This window comes from Oryzias latipes, chromosome 11 (assembly GCF_053564925.1).
Source record: "Oryzias latipes strain Hd-rR chromosome 11, Olatipes_Hd-rR_3.1".
NCBI classification, from domain to species: Eukaryota; Metazoa; Chordata; class Actinopteri; order Beloniformes; family Adrianichthyidae; genus Oryzias; species Oryzias latipes.
In genome coordinates, this window is record NC_136247.1 from 4,857,440 (window position 1) to 4,869,913 (window position 12,474).

General features: G+C 43.8%; 1 protein-coding gene and 1 long non-coding RNA gene across 2 annotated transcripts in view; one reads left to right on the forward strand and one right to left on the reverse strand.

Moving 5' to 3' along the window:
• The window catches only part of kcnk9 (potassium channel, subfamily K, member 9), a 61,674-nt gene extending 58,310 nt beyond the window's left edge, over positions 1-3,364 (reverse strand). The window contains exon 1 of the mRNA XM_004074249.5: positions 2,764-3,364. Coding sequence (XP_004074297.2) covers positions 2,764-3,364 — 601 coding nt within the window. The remainder of the gene's footprint in view (positions 1-2,763) is intronic.
• Positions 3,365-3,617: 253 nt separating this feature from the next.
• LOC110015987 (uncharacterized) lies at positions 3,618-6,024 on the forward strand. The gene is made up of 2 exons (XR_002291245.2): positions 3,618-3,748; positions 4,111-6,024. It is a non-coding gene; the product is annotated as an uncharacterized LOC110015987 (long non-coding RNA).
• The last annotated feature ends 6,450 nt before the right edge of the window (positions 6,025-12,474 follow it).

A 12,474-nucleotide genomic window follows, 5' to 3' on the forward strand; every position in this document is an offset into this window, starting at 1 on the left:
TCTGGCACCAACAACCATTTAAAGTCACTTCAATCACCTTTCTTCCTTTTTCTGATGCTCACAGCAGATCGTCTGGACCATGTCTAAATGCATTAAGCTACTGCCATGTGATTGGCTGATTGTGTTAACAAGTATTCGGACAGGTGTGCCTGTGTGTGTGTGTGTGCGTGTGTGAGTGTGTGTGTGTGCGTGTTGTTTCATTATCTCTGCTGCATTTTTATTTCATACAAATATCTTTTTACTTTCAGCAGCAGAATCCAACTGACAGTTTGTTGAAGTTTTCCTCTGAGTTGCATTACTGAGATAGAAGACACAGTTGTGAGTCTGTTACTGTCAGTGTTTAGAGCTGCGCCTCAGTCAAATGCTGCACAGCTTAAAGACAGGCGGCAGACTCAAATTTAACCTGGAAACTCTCCTCTTCAACAGGTTGGAGAGTTGACTGAAGTGAGTCCACAGAGAGATGACAGAGCTTCTGAACATGATTGTATCCAGCAAGCTTTCCTGGGACTTTCCCATCTTCTCTGTCATCTGTGATCTACTTCAGATTCTGTGATTCCAGGTTTGGTGTTTCTGGTTCATTTTTTACAGAAATGGTTCAAACGTTTAGCCTGAATTTGATATTTGTCATGAAAGAAACAAAAAAGGCTTGAATTCAATCTGATTTGATGCAGGAATACTGACAGGTGAAACCTTTCTTGTTAGAAATATTTTAAATAGTGGGCTCTATGTAAAATATTAGTAATAGTGTTCTAAACCAGCTCCTTTCCTTAAAGGGCCCACACAGAACCTTTGTACCTGTGCTGCTTAGTGCAGCATAAGTAAACTTGACTGGAGGGCATTTCAAGAGAAGTTCTGGGAAAGGTCTGTTACCAGACTTTCAAAATAAAGTGATAACTCAGAAAAGTGGCCTGCTGAATCTGCCCCCCCCCCCCCCCCCCCACACACACACACACACACACACACCTCTATATGACCTCTGTAAAAATCTGTTACTTGTCTTCTGTGTGATGGAAGGAACTCATAACAAAAGTAATGTGATACAGTCCCATGTAACCTTTTGTACAGTGCCTTTCTAAAGACTTAGTAAAAAAAAAAAAAAAGTGTTTAATGACTTTTACAGCAGACTGATGAGACAAAACCATAGAAAGCGTGAAGCAAATTAAAACCACAAAACTTGGTCCCCTGAAGCCTTTTAGTCATTTTCAGCTAAATGAGACCAATGTCCAGTTAAATAAGTGTTCCTAGTGATAGAGTTTTGACCTATTTTTTTTAAAAGAGCCAATGTCTGTCTTGTCTGTTGACGAATGCAGTCGTTTTAACCAGCTTTCCTTAACTAACATTTTGTTTAGTTTGTTTGAGGCTCACAGGTCTCAGCTTCTCTGTGTTGTTGTTTTGTTTTTTGGTAACTTTTTTTCTAAGTAAAAAGAATGGTAAACGGTGCATACTTCTATAGCCCCTTATATGTTGCTTTAGGGCCCAAAGCACTTCACACACATTCAAACACACACATTCACACACTGAAGGCGGCTCTGCTGCAGAGCACTGGCACCAACCTCTAACCATCAGGAGCATTTGGGGGGTTCAGTGTCTTGACCCAGAAAACACTTTGAGACATGGGGCTTAGGGGGGTATCAAACCTGCAATGTTCCAATCAGAAGTCGACCGCTTTACCTCTGCACCACGGCCACTTATAAATAACACATAATTTATTTTACATTTTTAATTTAAAGTGAATTTTTGACTAATAAAGTAATATTATTAATTTATGCAAAAGATCTGTATGATTCATGACTAAAGCTGAGGCTTCTCATCCAGTTCTACTTCCTGTCATTTCACTGTAAAATCAATAATATTATCAATAGTTGGTATTAAACCAAATCGTCGTCATTTAAATGCTAAAATCCTCTGATGTGCTTTGGTCCTTTGAGATATTTCTACCCGTTTGGCAAATAGAGTGAAGGAAAAGTAACAAAAGATTCATAAAAGACATCGCAATTCTGAGACAGTTATATTGCAATGTTACTAAATACTTTAAGTAATCTGGAATAAATTACAATTCAGAAGTAACTTACAGAATCCTTAAAAAGAAAGCCTTTTTTTCTCACACACAGGATACATTCTCTGGGTATTCACTTTTTCTCAACAAAATCCTTTAATTTTCATATTTTCATTGTTTTTTTGTTTGTTTTTTTACATTTTCTTTTCAGGTGAGTACCAGGTCAAACGCTTAAAGAGTTCTGTGCCCCACGGAACTGAATCTGTCTGAAGTTGAACGGAGAGAAGAACTGTAGAAGTCTGCACCAGTTTCTCAGCAAAGCAACAGCTTCCGCCGTCAGTCACGTATGATACATGCTCTGCACTGAACTGCTCTGAAGTTCAGAGGATCTTTGAAAACCACTAAGTAGCATAAATGCGGAAGAACACAAACAACATAGAAAGACGCGGCGTTTGTAAACATGCGTAAAGTGATCCTCAGGTGGAGGCGTGACGTCAGGGCGCGCGCTGTCCCTTCAGCACCACGCGCCGCTGCGCTCACGCACCGCTGCAGCTCTGCGTGTTTTCCACACAGGTGTATGATTTTACACGACCTGACTCAACTGAATTCCACGCTCTGTCACGCGGATGCGCCCTGGCAGCTGCGCGCAGCTGCAACATGTTGCTGAAAACTTTAAATAAGGGCTCGAACACCCGGAACCTCTGCGCTTTGCGTGGAACAGACATCCGTCCCAAAAGTGTTGCGCTGCAGATTTTTTGCAGACTCACCGATGGTTGTGATAACCGTGATGGCAAAGTAAAAGGAGCCCGCGAATTTCCACTGCACCCCGGCTCTGTGGGGCTCGGCCTCCATGATGATGCTCTCCAGTTTGCGGTAGTCATCCTCGCTGATGTTATATTTCCCCTGAAGACGCCTCTCCTCCGCCTCCAGCTGCTCCTTTTCACGCATTTCAAAGTCGGACTCCAGGGCGTCAAAGACGGCGGCCCCCACGAGCAGGTACGTGAACGTGCAGACGATCAGGGACAGGGTCCGCACATTCTGTCTCTTCATGGCCAACAGGAACCGACGACCAAGGGGCTCATGTCCCCTCGGGTTCCCAGGAAAGGCGCAGCAGGCGTGGAGGAAACCGTGCGGGCAGCGCCTGGAGGCAGCGGTGGAGCAGAAAGGCGCGCTCTGGGGGGCGCGGATGCCGGGTTCAGCGCACCTGCCCCCTGCCTTGTACTGATCCCGGTGACAGGTCCCCGGATCCTGCTCCTGGTTCACCGAGAGACACAGAAGACTGCTGGATCGCCTGGACCAGGAGCCCTGCAGCCGAGAGACCCTGCGCAAGACCTGCCCAAACCAAGTCCTCCCTGTGCGCAGTGCCATCAACAAGCTGCTGCCAAGATCGCCGGTCGGTCTCTTCTCTCCTCAAAGCGTAGAAAGTGAGAAAGAGGCGCTGGGAGATAAGTATCCTCTTCTGCCTTCTGTCCCTGAGGCTCCTCTCTAACTTTGAGAGGCTGATTCAGATGTCCTGCACCTGCGCATCCTTCCCCTGGTCTGGAAGTTTCAGCGCAACAGCAACCTGTTCATCGTAGCCCCACCGGCACGAAGGCTGTTCAGGAGCCATTCTGCGCCTAAAGCCAGGAGGAAAGCATCTCTACTGTCCGAGAAGTCCACCAATCTTCCTCGCTAGGAACAACCATCTTGGAGAGAAATGTGCCGAGTCGCCCACGAGGAGGGGAGGGTCACGGGGTTGCGGAGAGGCTCTGTGTGAGTGGCAAAAAGAGGCTTTCCCCCCGCTTCTTTCTTTCTTTATTCCGGAATCAGTCTATAGTGAGCGCTAAAAATACTCCAGGATCAATTGTGATCCACAACAGGTTCCTGCGCAAACAAGTTTCCTCTGAGAGCTGAGGGTGCGCGGAGGCTGTGGATGAAGGCAAGCGCGCTTCGGAGCACAAAGGCGGGAGCGTGCGCGCAGAGTCCGCAGAGGCTGTCAGGGTTCATTGCGCTTTCCAGAACTCCTCATCCCAGATGATCACCTTGAATCATGAGAAAAAAGATCTGCCCTCTTCTTTGCCTTCGGGGACTCCTTAATTATTCACGCTTGGCACCAAATTGTTTCCCTTTTTCAGGTTCCATGCGCTCCAGACAGACACCGTGCGGGGGGGCGGCTCTCCTTCCGCCTGTCAGCGTGTCACGACTCCGCGGAGCTCCGGCATGAGTTCACCTGCTGCTGTAAGCCTTCCTCCCCACGCAGCGGGGCTGCGCCCCTCCCCGAACTCCCACTATGACCACTCCTCCTCACGGAGCTTCACCAGCTCAGATGATGGGCTTTCTATGGAGCCCCGTCCGCGGTGCTGAAGAGACGCAGTGAAGCTTTACCCAGACTTAAAAAAAACTTTTAAACAAATGACTTTAGTCTGAGAGCTGAACACATTTTTTTAAAATCCTTTCTGGCTCCATGAAGAGCTCTGTTAGAGATGTTTCTCTTGTTCAGCTTCAGATCTTTGCTGTTCTTCTGCTGAAGCTTTGAACTGACAAAACTAAGCTGTAAATGTAAAAAAACAGCAACAAATGCAACAGAAAACGTTTTCAGGTAGAGAACTGAGTCATAATCTTTGTTTTTCACGTGGGTTTTCAAAAAACTCATGTCTTTACATTTGTAATTTCCTAAATAACCGTACATTTTATTTGCTTCCCCTCACATTCATGGTTTTAGACATGTTTAACATGAATATTTATGCCTAAGCTTAAACAAGCCCGAGGAGTGTTGTAAAATACCTATAAAAAGAAATGAAGGTTTACTTTTTTAATTAACAGAATGTGTGAGTTTGTATGGTTTCACACTAACACAAAGACGCACTCTGATAATAATTGGTGTTTTTAATGATGGACAACACATAGAAAGAAAATTAAGCTTAAAATTTCAAGTTTTACCTTCTAATTCTAATGGTTAATCATTATTAATTTATTTTCCTTATTCAAATTGTTCTGCGATTTGAATGTACAAAGCTTGCAGGTGTGATGTAGGTGGTACAATCAGTGGGCTACAGTCTGCCTGCTCTGCTCCATTCTGATTCATCCACTGTCAGAAAAATAGATCCATGAACGTCTTTGTTTTCCTCGTCTGAGCTGGAATCTGGATCTAAACTGTACGGCTGGATAGATCTGATATTGATCACCATTTTTGTTGCACCAGTAATGATAGGTTGTATGTGTAAGGGGCTGTAAGATAGAGGGAGGGAGGGAGTGAGGGCAGATGATGGGAAGTGAGGGAAGGCTTACTCCGCCCCAGCAGTACCGGGGCGGAGAACTTCTAAAGAACTGTCGCTCTATAGAAACTATGTTAGAAAACAACACAGTTTTTTTATTCATAATTACACATCCTAATTATAAGACCACTGGAAACACTTTGATAATAGATCAAAAGATGATCAGAATGGGACTTTAGTAATAATAATAATAATAATCTATAACCTCAAGAAGTCTGACTTTCTGTATGAAGCAGAAACTCCAGGATTTTTGATCAAATAAAAGACATCCAGTTGCAGCTGCATGAAGGTTTCAAAGTACTGAGTTCCTGATTTGCTGGTTTGCCAAACGCTTAAAGGCACATGAGGGATTTTTATTCTGGAAGCTCCACAACAAGCTGCATGATGTCAGACAGGAGGGTTGGGTGAACTCTGCAGCCTCCGGCTCTCTGACACACTCGCCAAGAAAAGACCAACGTCTCACCTGTCAGCGGAGTCCAGATCAAGCTATGGCGCAGGTGGTTCACCTGGCTTCTGCTGGAGCTCCTATCAGACGTTCTGATGATGGAGATCATCTGTCCTCAGATGTAAACTGTCAGCAGAGATGAAAGGAGAAGATCCTAAAGGCTTCTATGAGCAGAACCAACAGTTAGTTCTTCAGCTTTTTCTGGACGGTGGTTTGGCTCAAACACATACAGGAGTTTCCTCATCATCTTCACATCTTTTATTAGAGCTTTTCAAGATGAATGGATGACTTCAAGTGAAGAAACATTTATCAACATATTGAATGAAAAACAACATAATGAGTGTTTTAAACAATCTGATTCCTATCAAGAACCCCTTTATGACTGACTTAATTTGCAGTTATATAAAAAATATTCTTCAGTGCTCTTTCCGTTTGAGGTGAAGTTAAATTGAATGGAGTTCTGGATTTTATATGATGTTGGATTTAGCGGCGAATGGCAAGAAGGGGTTAACATTCACACAGACATAAATCCTGTTTGTCACACATAAAAATTGTCATTCTGCTCCGTCACACTTTTTAAAAATGATCTTTTCTAATGTTGTTGATGCTTTTGCTGTGAGTTAAACACATTTTTTCTCATGTTTGCAGCCTCTGTCCTTCATAAATGGAGTAGACAATGATTAAGGCTCAATCATTTCCCAGATCATCAACTCCCCACCACCATGCTCCAGAAATGACAGCAGGTGGATTCTGTCACCCAGATTTTCTTTTTTGCCCTCAGTGTGTCTCATTTTTCAACAGATTTCTGGAACAGCTGAATTGTGACACATTTATTTATTTTTAGATAACGTCAATTCAATTCAATTCAATTTTATTTGTATAGCCCAAAATCACAACAACAGTCGTCTCGATGGGCTTTGAAGTAAAACATGAACTCAAAAGGATCATGAATACAAAGAGCGCAATAGTAAAATACTAAAATGAACTAACAAACTGACTAAGCTATACTGGCATCCCTGCCCTTAGACCCCCCTTCGCGGTAAGGAAAAACTCCCAAAAAAACCGGATTCCGGAAAAAACGAAGAAACCTCAGGGGTGCCCACATGAAGGAGGGATCCTCCCCCAGGACGGACAGGCGATTTACCAGAACTCTTAGAGAAGAACTAACTTATCTAACCCTACAACTACATATATAAAGTCCAGCAGACGAGCCTCATCCAGCTGTGGTTGTGGGGACAGTCAAAGGCGCGAGTCGAGCCGGAGACAGGAACCACAGCCAGGTGTAGGAGCAGGAGCAGAGACGAGGTACTCGGTCAGGTACAGAGCAGAGACGAGCCAGAGATGAGCCAGAGGCAGGATCCACAGCCAGGTGTAGGAGCACGAGCAAAGGCGAGGTAAACGGTCAGGAGCTGGAGCACGGATGAACCAACTGGAGTCTGGAAGCACTCCCACTCCCCAGGAGGGGAGAGGAAAAGAGGGACAATACATGAATCGCACTGCACCAAACAGAGGCATGGAGAACTAAATGATGAATAATGATCAAGAATGGAGAAGAGAGGAAGGGTAGAAGTAGAAAAGAAAAGAGGACAGAACCCCAGTGCACCATAGTTACCCCAGCTTCAACTTCTAGCAGCCTTTTAAAGGAAAAAGTTATTAAGTTTCATTTAAACAAATTAACATTAAGTTAAATAATCTCTGAATACTAACTAGTCTGACAATAAGCCTGTCCAAAGAGGAATGTTTTCAGTCTAGCTTTGAATGTAGAAACTGAGTCGGCCTCTCTTACATGAGCTGGGAGTTTATTCCATAAGACAGGGGCTTGATGACTAAAGGCTCTACCTCCAACCGTACTTTTACTAATTCTAGGAACCACAAGCAGTCCTGCATTTTGCGAGCGAAGTGTTCTCATTGGATGGTAAGGGACTATGAGGTCCTTAATATAGGACGGGGCCATTCCATGTAAGGCCTTATAGGTTAACAGGAGGATCTTGAACTTGATTCTGGAATCAACTGGGAGCCAGTGAAGTGAAACTAACACAGGAGTGATGTGATCTCTTCTGCTAGATCTAGCAGCTGCGTTCTGAACAAGCTGGAGACTTCTTAAGGAACTCTTAGGACACGCTGCTAACAAAGAGTTACAGTAATCCAGCCTCGACGTAACAAATGCATGGATGAGTTTTTCAGCATCACTCTTAGAAAGTATATTTCTGATCTTAGCAATATTCCGCAGGTGAAAAAAGGCAGTTCTACATGCCTGAGATATGTGAGCCTTAAATGATAAATCCTGGTCAAATTAAACCCCAAGGTTTCTAACTGTGGAATTGGGGGCTATACTTATGCCATCCAGGGAGAATATCTGAGCAGACAGAGCATCTCTGAGGTTTTTAGGACCTAGTATAATGACCTCAGTTTTTTCTGGGTTCAAGAGGAGGTAATTAATTGTCATCCAGGTCTTGATGTCACTGATGCAGGCGTTCAGTTTCTCTATCTGGTCATTCTGGTCAGGCTTCATGGATAAATACAACTGCGTGTCGTCGGCATAACAATGAAAATTAATGCTGTGTTTCCTGATTATGTTTCCTAGGGGTAGCATATAAAGCATAAACAGGATGGGTCCTGAAACTGAGCCCTGTGGGACTCCATAGTTGACTCGAGTGCACTGAGACGAATGGCCATTTACATTAACGAACTGATACCTATCGGACAGATAGGATTTAAACCACTGGAGAGCAGATCCTCTGATCCCTATGTCCTGCTCTAATCTATGGAGTAAAATACTGTGGTCGATAGTGTCAAAGGCTGCACTGAGGTCCAACAGGACCAGAATAGAAAGTAGTCCCTTTTCTGAGGCAAATAACAAGTCATTAGAGACTCTAACTAGTGCAGTTTCCGTACTGTGGTGAGGTCTAAACCCCGACTGAAAGTCTTCAAAGTGGCTGTTGTCCTGTAGGTGGCAGTAAAGCTGCTTAACTACAACTCTTTCTAGGATTTTAGAAATAAAGGGCAGGTTTGATATCGGTCTATAGTTGGCCAAGATGCTAGGATCCAAACTGGGCTTTTTCAGAAGAGGTTTAACAACTGCATATTTAAAAGACTGTGGCACGTAACCCGTTTCCAGAGAGGCATTTATCATTGTTAATATGGGATCATTAATTAGGGGAAAAGTTTCTTTAAAAAGTCTAGTGGGAATTGGGTCTAACAGACACGTTGAGGATTTGGAGGACGTAATAATTGATGCTATTTCCGCTTGATCCACAATAGTGAAGCAGTCTAATGTTACAGAGGTTTCTATGGATGCCTCCATTTCTACTGCTTCAGCCTGTTCTGGGCTGATAGTAGGAATAACTTGATTTAACTTATGTCTAATATTTGAGATTTTACTATCGAAAAATGTAGGAAAATCATCAGATCTGAAAGAAACAGGAACATGTGGTTCTACTGAGCTCTGACTGCGAGTTAACCTAGCAATAGTGCTAAAAAGAAATCTTGGATTGTTTCCATTCTCTGATATTAAGGTTGAATAGTACTGGCTTCTAGCTCTACGCAGAGCTTTTTTTATAATTTAATGGGCTATGTTTCCAGACATCCAGAGACTGCTCTGAACCGGAGCGGAGCCATTCTCTTTCCAACTTACGGGTTTCTCGTTTAAGAGAACGAGTTTCAGCGTTAAACCACGGTGCTACTCGGTTTTGTCTAACGAACGTCTTCTCTTGAGAATTCTTTCACTCAAACTGCAAGTTTTATTTTTCCCACTATGCTGTTTAAAGGAAGGGAGAACTTCTGGATTATGGAATGTAACTTCTGGTTTTCTTCTTTCAGTTTTAGCAACATGAGGACTGACTGTGGTTCTTACTGGGGGTCATGTATTCCTAGAAGTGGACGGATGGGGGGGATTCATCCCTTTTAACAGATTCCTTTTTTTATCACTGGCACTTTTTCTTTGAATCAATAAAAACAAAATGTATTTGACCACAAAACTTCAAACATAAAAAACAACTGCATTTTGGGTCTTTGAGACGGTGAGTCTTTCTCTTTCGGCTTTTCCCATCAGGGGTCGCCACAGCGAATCATCCTTTTCCACCTCACTCTATCATGGACATCTTCTACCCTAACATCAGCCAACTTCATGTCCTCTGTTAAGACATCCATATATCTCCTCTTTGGCCGTCCTCTTGCCCTCCTGCCAGGCAGCTCCATCTCCAACATCCTTCTACCAATATATCCACTATCCCTCCTCTGAACATGTCCAAACCATCTCAGTCTGGCTTCTCTGACTTTGTCGCTAACACAGGCAACATGAGCCGTCCCTCTGATGTACTCGTTCCTTATCCTGTCTAACCTGGTCACTCCTAAGGAGAACCTCAACATCTTCATCTCCGCTACCTCCATCTCAGCCTCTTGTCTCTGTCTCACTGCTACCGTCTCTAACCCATAGAGCAGAGCTGGTCTCACCACTGTCTTGTACACCTTTCCTTTGAGTCTTGCTGACACTCTTCTGTCACACAACACTCCTGACACTTTCCTCCACCCGCTCCAACCTGCCTGCACTCGCCTCTTCACCTCTTTTCCACACTCCCCATCACACTGAACTGTTGACCCCAAGTACTTAAACTCCTGCACCTTCTTCACCTCAGTCCCCTGTAACCTAACGCTTCTACCTTGATCCCTCTCGTTCAGACACATGTATTCTGTCTTACTATGACTGACCTTCATGCCTCTTCTTTCCAGAGCAAACCTCCACCTCTCTAGCTGTTCCTCCACTTGCTCTCTACTCTCACTGCAAATTACAATGTCATCCGCAAACATCATTGTCCAGGGAGATTCCTGTCTTACCTCGTCTGTCAGCCTGTCCATCAGCATAGCAAACAAAAAGGGACTCAAAGCTGATCCTTGGTGTAGTCCCACCTCCACCTTGAACTCCTCTGTCTGACCTACAGCACATCTCACCACCGTCATACTTCTCTCATACATGTCCTGAACTACTCTGACATACTTCTCTGCCACTCCAGACGACCTCATACAGTACCACAGCTCCTCCCTCGGCACCCTGTCATACGCCTTCTCTAAATCTACGAACACACAATGCAGCTCCTTCTGACCTTCTCTGTACTTTTCCATCAACATTCTCAAAGCAAAAATAGCATCAGTGGTGCTCTTACGGGGCATGAAACCATACTGCTGCTCACAAAACTCCACCTTCTTCCTAAGCCTGGCTTCCACTACTCTTTCCCACAGCTTCATTGTGTGGCTCATCAACTTTATTCCTCTATAGTTGCTGCAGTTCTGCGTGTCACCCTTGTTCTTAAAGATCGGGACCAGAACGCTTCTCCTCCATTCCTCAGGCATCTTCTCACTCTCTAAAATCCTATTGAACAACCTCGTTAGAAATTCCACTGCTGTCTCTCCTAAGCACTTCCATACCTCCACAGGTACGTCATCAGGACCAACGGCCTTTCCGCTCTTCATCCTTTTCAGAGCCTTCCTAACCTCATCCTTTCCAATCTCTGCTACTTCCTGCTCCACAACAACCACATCTTCCTCCCTTCTTTCCCTGTCATTTTCCTCGTTCATCAGGTCCTCAAAATACTCCTTCCATCTTTTCTGTACACTCTCCTGGGTTGTTAGCACCTTTCCATCTCTGTCCTTAATCACCCTTATCTGTTGCACGTCCTTCCCATCTCTGTCTCTCTGTCTGGCTAGTCTGTACAAGTCCTTCTCTCCTTCCTTTGTGTCTAACCTGTCATATAGCTCATCATAAGCTTTCTGTTTGGCCTTTGCCACCTCTCTTTTCACTTTACGCTGCGCTTCCTTGTACTCCTGTCTACCTTCCTCAGTCCTTTCTACATCCCACTTCCTTTTAGCCAACCTCTTCCTCTGGACGCAGTCCTGTACTTCCTCATTCCACCACCAAGTGTCTTTACCGTCTTTCCTCTTTCCAGATGACACACCTAGCACCTTCCTACCTGTTTCCCTGATAATCTCTGCTGTAGTTTCCCAGTCCTCTGGAAGCTCATCCTGACCACTCAGGACCTGTCTCAACTTCTGCCTAAATTCCTCACAAGTTTCTTCATTCTGTAGCTTCCACCACCTGGTCTTCTTTTCTGTTTTCCCTCTCTTCTTCTTCCTGACCTCCAGAGTCATCTTACACACCACCATGCGGTGCTGTCTGGCTACACTCTCTCCTACCACCACTTTGCAGTCAATAACCTCTCTCAGATGACCTCGTCTCAGATGACCTCTGAGACGGTGAGTCATATTCATTTAAGAAAAAGTATTTAAAAAAGGAGGGTTTTCATACAGTCTGGACCATAAATATTTGCACAGAGACATTTTTTCTAATTCAGTTTCTGTGCATTACCACAGTGAATTTTAAATAAAACAACTCAGATGCCATTGAAGTGCAGACTTTCAGCTTTTATTCCATGGGTTGAACAAACATATTGCATGAAAATGTGGAAAAACTAAAGCATTTTTTAAACACAATCCCTTCATTTCATGGACTGGTAAGTCATTGGACAATTGAAATAACTGAAAACAAAATGGTCATTACTTTTTTTTTTTGTCCTGTTCAACAGCTAAGCAAACAGATGAGAGCTGAAAGCCTTTTGTGTTGGACATATTTTATTTTTACAACAGGGGTTATGAATCTTATGATACACCAGATGTCTATTTAAATAAACCCCTTTTGTAATTTCAGCTAAACTTTATTCATGTTAATTATTTTTGTAAATATTTTATGTTGGACCGGACGGAAAAGAAAAGGAGGAAAGATGTGAGAG